The 10293-nt window shown below is 49.6% G+C and overlaps 1 protein-coding gene across 1 annotated transcript; it reads left to right on the plus strand.

Annotated features, from left to right (window-relative positions):
* Positions 1 to 1067: 1067 nt before the first annotated feature.
* Positions 1068 to 7440, plus strand: MRPS15 (mitochondrial ribosomal protein S15). The gene is made up of 8 exons (XM_004425959.3): positions 1068 to 1288; positions 1587 to 1631; positions 2720 to 2795; positions 3623 to 3671; positions 4156 to 4240; positions 5513 to 5571; positions 6875 to 7066; positions 7291 to 7440. Exons 1-8 carry the CDS (start codon positions 1153 to 1155, stop codon positions 7423 to 7425), a joined length of 777 nt encoding a protein of 258 aa, XP_004426016.1. The 5' UTR covers positions 1068 to 1152; the 3' UTR covers positions 7426 to 7440.
* The last annotated feature ends 2853 nt before the right edge of the window (positions 7441 to 10293 follow it).

The following is a 10293-nucleotide window of genomic DNA, read 5'->3' on the forward strand; positions in this document are numbered from 1 at the left end:
AGATGTCTCCCAGGTCCTTGAGAAAAACAATCCTGGGTTGTAAAACTGGCAAGAAGCTTATTTGGCTTTTAAAAAGATTTACATACATCTCAAAAGGGCAGAGAAAGAATTCACAATTACAAGCATTCTAAGGTAAATGCTCTAAGAAATGTGTGTGGGGTGAGAGTCTTTTCCCTTTTTTGCACCAGGGAGAATTAAAATTTATTTATTAATTTATTTTTTGCTGAGGAAGATTCAGCCTGAGCTAAAATCTGTTGCCAATCTTCCTCTTTTTGTATGTGAGCCACAGCCACAGCATGACCACTGACAGACAAGTGGTGTAGGTCTGCTCCAGGAACTGAATCTCAGCCTCTGAAGCAGAGTGCACCGAACTTAACCACTAGGCCAAAATTTATTTTTCCTACTTTTAATTTGTATTTGTCCTTACATCCTTCATTTCACAAATATTATCACAGCTAATATTTATTGAATGCTTACTATTTACCAGGTGCTTTGCACACAACTGCCTCAGTTAATCCTCTAACAACTTAGAAGATAGATACTGTTATTACCATCCCCATTTGATGGATGAATACACTGTGGCCCAGAAAGGTTGAGTGACTTGCCCACAGAATCACACAGCGAGTAAATGGCTGAGCATGGATTCCAGCCCAGGGCTGTCAAATTCCAAAATCAGCGACCTTAATCACCAGGCTACAGGGCTGCCAGAGAGGAGGCTGAAACCCAGTAGTTCTTATAGGGCCCCATCCCGGACTCCGGGGGAATCCGGGGTGGAAATATTAGGCTGGGGAAAAAGGCTACAGCAGCCCCCATGGAAGCCCCCAAAGTAACCGGGGCCTGAGGCCAGGAAGGCAGAGTAGGATTGCATACCCAAGGAAAAATGCCATCTTAGGATTTATACAGCATCGCGCACCACCAACGGGGCCACGCAACCACCAAGCCGGCAATCTAGACCACACCGCTAACCAGATCTCTCCACTCGGCCCATTCCGCCTCACCACTGAGTCCCGCTCTCGGTCCTCATCTGCTCCGCTCTCGCGCCTGCGCTCGATTGGTCGAGCCTGAGCCAGCATGGCGGCGCCCATGTAACAAGTCCGTGCCGCGGAGGGGACGGCGGCCGCAGCGCGGGCCCCGCGGGGGTCAGAAGTCACCATGCTGAGGGCGGCGTGGAGGGCGCTGAGTTCGATTCGGACCCAGGCAGTCACCCAGGCCCCGGTCCTTGGGCTGCCGGGCGCAGGGTGCGCCAGGCTTCCCTCCGACCCATGGAGCCTTCTCTCACCTCCTCGAGGTGAGGAGTGAGAAACCGGGCAGCGGGAGTACGGAAGTGGGGTTCGGCGGCGATAGAAGATACGGGGGTCGAGGGTAGGAGAGAAGTGCAGCTGCAGGATAGGGAGAAAGGGTGGTGGGTGGGGAAGAAGTAAGACGAGGTGAGAGAGACATGGGGTGGCGGGGTGGGGAAGAAATGGGGCGGCGGTTAGGCGCAGAGGTGCACAGACCGTGGAGGAAGGGTAATGCAAGAGCCGTAGGAGAGAATCGAGGCTGGACTGTTCAAGGAGATGGGCCTCAGCCCACTCTCTTCTATGCAGGTCTCATCTTCCAGGCCGCCCGCGGATATGCCATCCGGAAACCAGGTGAGAGCTCTTGGAGCGGAAAGAGACTGCCTGGAAGGCTCGGGGTGGCCAAGTGGACAGAGGTGGCTAGTTAGAGCCACTAGAAGGGGTGGGCAAAGGGGTGGGCCAGAGGTCCCGAGCAGAAGACCCCACGTCCACTTTGTCACAGAGCTGTAGGCCTGAAGCCTGCATGGAGGGCGAGGGGAGGGGAGGTGGAGGGCGGGAGCCTCCGGACTGGGTATGAGTGAAATGAGCTAGGCAGAGGGAATGCGTGGCTGGCCCTACCCAGGCTTCCCTAGAATGAGCACTTTGTGTCTGCCTTTCTGAGTTGGAGTGCGTGGTTTCCCATTCCAAGGCAGTCTGCAGAGTGGTTAAGATCTCTCCTACGAGGTAAATGACATTGCGCAAGTTACTTCCTCTCTCTGAGTCTCATTCTAAAAGGAGTGTAAGAGTGTATATTTGTTGTTAGGATTCAATGATAACGCATGAAAAGCATCCTTAGCACTGTGCTCAGTAAACGGTAGTATATATTAGTATGTATTGCTATTAACATTATTTCCATAGCAGCAGAGCAGGGTCTGACTGGAGAGGACAAATGATGTCTCCCATGCCTCTCCCTCACCTCCAAGGGAGATCAGGAATGCACACACCAAGGCTGAGGGTTTCCTGTGGTCTCTCTTTGGTGCTTACATTTCCAGCATCCTAAAGCTAGGGGTCTCTCCTCAATCCCCTTCTTTCATTCACGCAGTCAGCCAGCGTTTGTTGAGTGTCTGTTCTATGCTGGGCCATGGACCAGACTGTGGGAGATTCAGAGGGAGTCAAACTCAGCCCTTCCACAGGAGGACCCATCCGAATGGGGGATCTGATAACTGTAGAGCCAGACAGGTGTGTGCGAGATGAAAGCACAAGTACGAGGTCTTAGGAAAGGCCGTCATGAAATATCAAGGCAGGTGCCCACGGGGTTTGCGGAGGAGAAACTGAGCCCAGAGATGTCCAGTACCTTGCCTGAGACCCTGGGTGTCTCTGACAGAGTTGGTGAGAAGAGCCAACTGTGAGAGGATGGACAGTGAGAGTTGACTCTGGGTGTTTTCCATCCCTACACTTGACAGTCCAGCCCAGCCAAGAAGATGACCCGCCCCCTTCCACACTGCTCAAAGACTACCAGAACGTCCCTGGAATTGAGAAGTAAGCAGGAAGAAATCTCTTTGATGAGGCAAGGGGTCTTGGGAAGACTGGGGAGGACAGTGGCTTCGAGGCCTGGCCTGCTGCGTCTGAAGCTTGTTTATAGAATGGGGAGAACTACAGAAGCCCAGGCATGGTGAGAGTGAGTGGGCAGCAGAGCAGATGGAGCTCAACTTCTTGCTTTTTTTGTACTCTAGGTAAGACCTTATACCATGAGCTACCAATGAGGGAATATGCCTCACGGGTCTTTGTGGAAATCTCTCATCTCTTGAATCTACAAAAGCCCGGTGAGGGAAGAAATAGTGCCTCCATTTTATAAATTACCAAGCTACCCAATGTCATACAGCTTCTAAGGGGCAGAGCTGGGGTTTGAATCGACGGCTGAAAGACACCAAAACCAGGATCCGTCTGCTCAGCCCCTGTCCTGCACGATGGGAGCTGGGCAGTCCCTCCAGTCCCTCCCACTGTGCAGTAAGATGTGAGAAAGAAACAATGATTATAGAATTGAAGTGTCTCAAGACAGATTGAACCATATTCTAGCTAAAATGAAAATCTTTCCTTTGCCCTCCCTATGACAAGTCTAGAACACTCAAGCTGACAGCCTCGATTTTCTGTAGTTATCTCATCGTTCCATGTTCTTAGCCCACGCTGAGATCAGATCCATGCTGACTTTTAATCCCTGAGAAATGGCTCCCCACTTCCAGAGAGAGTCATTTGTTGTAAAAGAAATTTTCAGTCATCCTTGCTTTTCAAACTAAAATGAAAACAGCATTGCTTCTCCTTTCCCCCTCCCCCCACACCTGTCTCTCATTGCTATGGTTTTTCCACAGGGTTGATGATGTCGTGAAAAGACTCTTATCTTTGGAAATGGCCAACCGGGTGAGTGGCCTGAGCCAAACCTCATCCTCTCTCAGTCCTCCCCTCCGGGACTCCCTCCTACCCTGGTAACACCTCCCATCCCATGCTTCTCAAGTCATAGCACTTATCCCACCGTCCTTCTATGTCCACTTGTCAATACCCTAGACTGAGCATCTCAAGGGCTGGGATAGTCTTGTTCCCTCATTATACCCCTAGCACCTGACAAACAGTAGGTGCTCAATAAAGATCTAATGCCTGAATGAATGAGCAAGCTTTGGGGACACTCATCCAACAAGCCATTTCTCCTGTCAGTGGCATTGGCCTTGGGCTCACCTAGATGTGGTGAGCCATGTGGTTGGCCAGAGGCCATGCCCTGGTGAGCAGAGTAGAGTCAGGCCCTGAGCTATGGCCTAGTTGCCATGACTGCAGCCATGGCCTTGGAGGTATGAGGGCTAGTTCTTAAGGGGTGGCAGACTCACAGATTCTCTGTCTCTATCTTCAACAGAAGGAGAAGCTAAAAATCAAGCAAGAGCAGTTGATGAACAAGATCGTGGCAAACCCAGAGGACACCAGCTCCCTGGAGGCTCGAAGTTGGTCTGGGTGCCCTTGGGGAGTGGGGGTTCAGGGGAGTCTGCTACCTGGTGCTTGATCCAGGGCTCTTGTCTGCAAGTGCACTAGGAATTAGATGTGGCTTGATAGAGGGAGAGACAGGAAGGACCAAGGGCAGTGAAAACTGCACTCTATCCTGAGTTCTGTGATGCTGGAGTCAGCGCCCAGGTCCTGCCTCATACCTCTGTGTGAGCTCAGGCAAGGTTCCTCAGAAACCAAAGCTTGTGTCTCTGTCTCTTTCCACTCTGCAGCTAAGGTAGTGTGAAAGGCCATGTAGTCAGGGCCAAGGTTCCCACTGCACTCTCTGCAGTGCTCCCAGAACTCAGTGTGTGTATGGGAAGTGCCTTCTGTGGTGACAGCCTCTCCTTGAGGTCACCCTCTGCTTTTGCCCTTGGCCCCACCTTTGCAATACAGACAGGAATCAAACAAGAGGTTACCTGAAGGAAGGATACTCTGGGGCTTTAGGAGATGAGTGGGGGCTGGTAATTCTGAAAACTCATTAGTGAAAACAGAGAAATAAGGGTGGCAGCTGGAAGAGGAGAGGCAAGGAGTAGACTCTTGACAGTTTTAGAATCTTATCTTACTGCATTGGCTAGGACCTCCACTACAGTGTTGAATCATTAACCATGAAGCATGCATCCTAGACTAATTCCTGTATTTAATAGGAATGCTCTTAAGTTTTACCATTAAGAGTGCTATTTGCGGGCCGGCCCCGTGGCTTAGCGGTTAAGTGCGCGCGCTCCGCTACTGGCGGCCCGGGTTCAGATCCCGGGCGGACACCGACGCACCGCTTCTCCGGCCATGCTGAGGCCGCATTCCACACACAGCAACTAGAAGGATGTACAACTATGACATAGAGCTATCTACTGGGGCTTTGAGGGGAAAAAAGGAGGAGGATTGGCAATAGATGTTGGCTCAGAGCTGGTCTTCCTCAGCAAAAACAGGAGGATTAGCACGGGTGTTAGCTCAGGGCTGATCTTCCTCACAAAAAACAAAAAAGAATGCTATTTGCTATGGTCTGGGGATGGTACCTTTATAAGATTAAGGATCTTCCCTTCCTTAGGCTTTGCTTTTTAAAAGAAAAATAATCCAAAGTCTTTTGAGATCTTGAAATTCAGAGTGCTTTGGGAATTATAGAGAGCTATACAAGAGCATTGGTGATTGTTATTCCTTGAGGTCTTAAAACATAAGCCAGGCCTGGGCCCTTCCTTCCTCTGTGCCTGACTCTCATCCTCTGTGGTTTGTGGTTTCAGTTGTTGCCTTGACTGTCAAGATACGCAATTATGAAGAACACATGCAGAAACATCGAAAGGTAAAGCTTGGGCATTGCTCACAGCTAAACAGTAGCAGCCGGGGGACAGGCATCTGGGAGGTGAAGGGCTCTGGGTCCAGAGAAGCAGCTTGAGAAGCCAGGTGGCTGCAGCCCCAGAGTGCCCACACTTCAGCTGCAGTGGGAAAAACATCTCCCTCCTGCCTCCCGTGGAGAAATGGGAGCCTTCCAGGGCTGTGCTGAGTGTCTCCAAGGTCAAGAACACAAACTTTAGAGCATGGTCACAGTGTCAGCAGATACTGAGTGCTCGGTAAATGTTCGTTGAATGCATGAATGGGCTCAGATTTCCCTGGGTTCAAATCCCAGCCCTGCCACTTCCACTTTACTAGCTCTGTGACTTTGAGGAAGATGCTTCACATGTCTGAGCCTCAGTTCTAGCCATAAAAGGGGGTCATCATAGTACCTGCTGACAGGATTGTAAGGACTATAGGAAATAATAATGGCAGCCAATATGATGCATATAAAGTATTTAGGCCTCATGCTAAATACTTTACATGCATCAGCTCATTTAATCCTTATAACCATCTTTCTATCCCATTTTACAGAAGAAGAATCTAGGCATGGAGTAATTAAGTTATTCCTTAAGGCACATCACTAGGAAATGATGTGTTAGGACTTGAAAGTAGGTGATCTCACTCCAGGGCCCATATTCTTAACCATTATGCCATATCTCAGCAGTGCTGGGCACAGAGCTGCTATAACTAGGCAGTTGCTGGTATTTTTTAAAAATCCATGGCTGCGAATACAGACTGGTCCAGCTCCATGCCTGGAACCCCAGTGTTCCCTGGAGCTGGTTGAGCCTGCTCCTTGGAGGTCAGAGTTTTGTTCATTTGGAGCGTGGAACACCAGCCCCACTGCAGGGGTCCCTCACAGAGCAGCACCCGGCTGCAGGTAGGGGTCTCCAGGAGGAGCACAAGGCCTTCCCTCCTCCCTGCCCCAGCTGACAGTTTGCTGAGTGTGGAGAGGCCAAGCAGGTGGTATAGGGGAAAAAGCATGCGATTTGGAGTGAGACCAGTAGACCCAGATTCAAGACCTGACCTCTCACAAGGTCCCTACCCAGCACAGTTCCAGGACCTTACATGAATCAGATAAACATCTTTGAGCCTTTATTTCCTGTCTGTAAAATGGGAATAACAATGACAATACCTACTGCTAATATTTGCACTAATATTTGCGTAAGGTTGTTGGGAGGTTTCCATGAGATAATAAAATGACCATCCTTTGCTACTATGAAGTAGCATACCAGTTATTCCTATAATACTAAAAGTAGTACCAACTCTTACAGGACAAAGCCCACAAGCGCTATCTGCTGATGAGCATCGACCAGAGGAAAAAGATGCTGAAAAACCTCCGTAAGACCAACTATGGTGTCTTTGAGAAGGTGTGCAAGGAGCTAGAGATTGAGTACACCATTCCGCCTCTGTACAACCGAAAAGCCCACCGCCGCTGGGTGACCAAGAAGGCTCTGTGCATTCGGGTGCGAGTCAGAATTGCTGCTTTGGTGGGCCCTACTCTGGGACTGTGGTAGAGAGAGCAGAAGGGAGGGGTCGTCTGCTTCTGGTCGAGGTGGCTCACAGGCCACCAACCCCATGGAGAAAGGCTGGGGTGCCCATCTGGGGGAGTCACTTCCCACCCCACCTGCTCCAAGTCTGAGGTTTTGCCTAGGATCACAAAGTCATTCCTGCTCCCTTTCATCCCCAGGTTTTCCAAGAGGCTCAAAAGCTGAAGAAGCAAAGAAGGGCCTTAAAAGCTGCAGCAGCAGCCCGGAAACAAAGTCAGAGGAACCCAGAGAGCCCTTCCAAAGGCGGACCAGAGACAATCAAAGAAAACCAATAAATTCTGTTAAAGTCATGTCTTTCTGCCTTGAAGAATAATAGGAGAGAAGGTGGGGCTCTTTGTGGTTGAGGAGGAGGAGGAATTCATTCTTTCATTCAGCTCGGGGATCCCAGGGTTGTCTGAGGCAGAGTCCCTGCCTTCACACACCAGAGGACACATGCTCATCACACACACTCACATACACAACTCCCTGTCGTCCGGGCGGCATTTCAGTGGAGGCGAGACTGCGCACACAGCAGCACAGAGGCGGTGTGGCTGGCTGGCTGTTGGGTGAGAAGGCCAGCTGTAGGAACTGCCTTCTAGACTGGGCCCTGAAAGATGAGTGGAAGTTCACTGAGCAGAAATGGGAGGGAAGGGTTCCTGGGCAGAAGGAATTACAACTGCAAAGGCAGAGAAGTGTACAGATGCATGCTGTATTCAGAGAGTGGTGAGGACTGGAAATAAAGCTTACAAGTAAGCCAAAGCTGGGCTGTGAGAGGCTCTATGTCCTAGGCTGAGGAGATGGTACACTTCCTCCAGGGAGTGGGGAGACAGTTAAGGTTTTAAAACCAAAAGAGTTCTGATAGCAACAAGTCTGTTTGAGACAGGCAACAGCAGTATGGAGGGTAGATGGGAGGGGGAGAGATCAGAGCAATGTATTTTTTGGGGACAGAGGTATCAGTGTTCAGACTGAGAATCTGATAAAAGCTACAAGTGCTATCCCCAGGAAACTGCACATGTATAAAACTGCTTATAAATTCTGGGGAGTTATGGATACCCACTTCCCCACAAAGCCCATCTATTTACACCAAGTTAAATGCCAAGGCCTTAAAGCCTTGACTGTGTCCTCACACGCAGAGGGAGAAAGATCTCTCCTCTTCTTATAAGGGCACTAATCCCATCATGAGGGCCCCAGCCTCATGGCCTCATCTAACCCTCATCACCTCCTAGAGGCCCCATCTCCAAATATCATCACCTTGGAAGTTTGCACTTCAACATATGAATTTGGGGAGGATACAAACCTTCAGTCCATAACACTGGGGAAAAAACTGGACTTCATTTTGAGTGAGAAGGGGAGCCACTGAGGAAAGCCAAAAAGGAAGAAAGATGTGTTAAAGTGATGTCCAAAGAGCAGTTGGAAATTTAGATCCAGGACTCTAGACAGGTCTGAGCTAAAGAGGTTTGGGAGTTAGGTTTAGATTGAAGCCACGGCTGTGAGTGAAATTGCCCGGGGAAGGACTGTAAAAGAAGAAAAAAGGGCCATGTCGGGATGAGAAGGATGATCTCTGAGGGCATAGCCTGAGTCAGGAGGAGCAGCTGAGGTTGAGGGGAAGGTGAAGTGAGGGTACAACAGAGAGCCCAGGGTCCTGCAGAATCAGAAGTGAGATGAGAGGCTCAGAACTGAAGATGAACTGTTCAGATATCACCTCCAGGAACAGTAGGGAAGGCCTTTTACGGGACAGGACTCTGAGTGGACACAGTACTTAGAGATCTTGTGCTGGAGGGCCAGCTGCCAGCATTTAGGGGGGCTAGAGGAGAGGAAGGAGAGAAAAGGAACACACATTAATGGAGCAGGCCCTGCAGGAAAGGCATCATTTTAAGGGCTGCCTTTTTAGGCACATTATCTCATCTAATCTTGAAAGCCACCTTTACCACCCTCCCCCACCAATATTGGCATAATTATCCTCAGTTTACCATAAGAGAATTGAGGCTCAGAGATGTTAGGTAACTTGTCCAAATTCACACAGCTGGTTAGAGGCAGGCCTAGGATTCAACCCACATCTGTCTGGACTCCAAAGCCCAGGTTCTATTCATTATACCACACTGTCTTGGGGCAGAAAATGGTCCAAGAAGCTGTGGGAGGAATCTACACTATGGCAAACTCAAATACCTTGAGCAACCAGGCAGGAACACAAATGCATGAAGGCCAGGTGTAAGATAGTGATGCTAAGCTGCCGGTTACATTCCTATCCTAGTTATAGTCTCTTTTAAAATGGTGCAGAGACCAGGCAAAATCAAATCAAAGCCCTGGGCTGCCCACTTTCAACTACTGGGTAGTGTCTGATGCTGAGATGTCAGTTAAGGACCAAAAAGTCTTGATGGTGAAGAGTTCCAGTGGGGTGGAGAGAGCTGAATCCCAGTTGCAGTGAGGTGAGGAGTGAGGATGTTAAGGAAACTCAGGTTGTGAGTATAGACTACTCTTTCAAAAACTTGGCTGTGAAAGGAAGGAAAACGGACTAGAGAAGGTGTGGGAAGGACTTGAGTTTGGTGTATATCCAGGCAAGACTTTCCAGTGGTGGATGTGGTTATGAGGAAGAGAGAGGGTGATGCTCCTTAGAGGGGGTGACTTACTGGTGAGAGGAGTTCGGCTGGATTGGGGGAGGGGAGTGCAGGTGATGTCTCCTGAAAGGTAGTCGGAGACAGAGTGGAGAGCCTTGAATGCCATGCCAGACATCTAGACTGTGATCTGTCAAACGGAGCCACTGAAGGGGTGTGTCGTATTGCAAGTGATTCTGAAATTTAGCCTACCAGCTGTTGCAGGTGGACGAGAGAAAAGAGCAGTAATATGGGGGACCACAGAACGCAGACAGAAAAAGAAATAAGAAATATAAGAAAGATTTTGGAGGAAAAAGCAGAATTTGGTGACTGATAATTAATAGGACCCAGGGAGACAGTTGGAAGCCAAGGCTCAGGTTTCAAGTCTGAGCGGCTGGAAGGAAAGATTAGTAGGTTTTAGAAGTATTGAAATTTACAGAAATGGTTGCTCATCAACGTAAAAATGTACAGCCGATGGAAGGAAGGCGATCTGGAAGCTCAAGATGGAGGTGAAGTAGGGGCCACTGCCCTCAAAGCAGAGAAGTGGACGGGAGGCCTGCCTAACAGCGTGAA

This window comes from Ceratotherium simum, chromosome 22 (genome assembly GCF_057802395.1).
Source record: "Ceratotherium simum simum isolate JZ-2026a chromosome 22, ASM5780239v1, whole genome shotgun sequence".
In the NCBI taxonomy this organism is placed as follows: domain Eukaryota; kingdom Metazoa; phylum Chordata; class Mammalia; order Perissodactyla; family Rhinocerotidae; genus Ceratotherium; species Ceratotherium simum.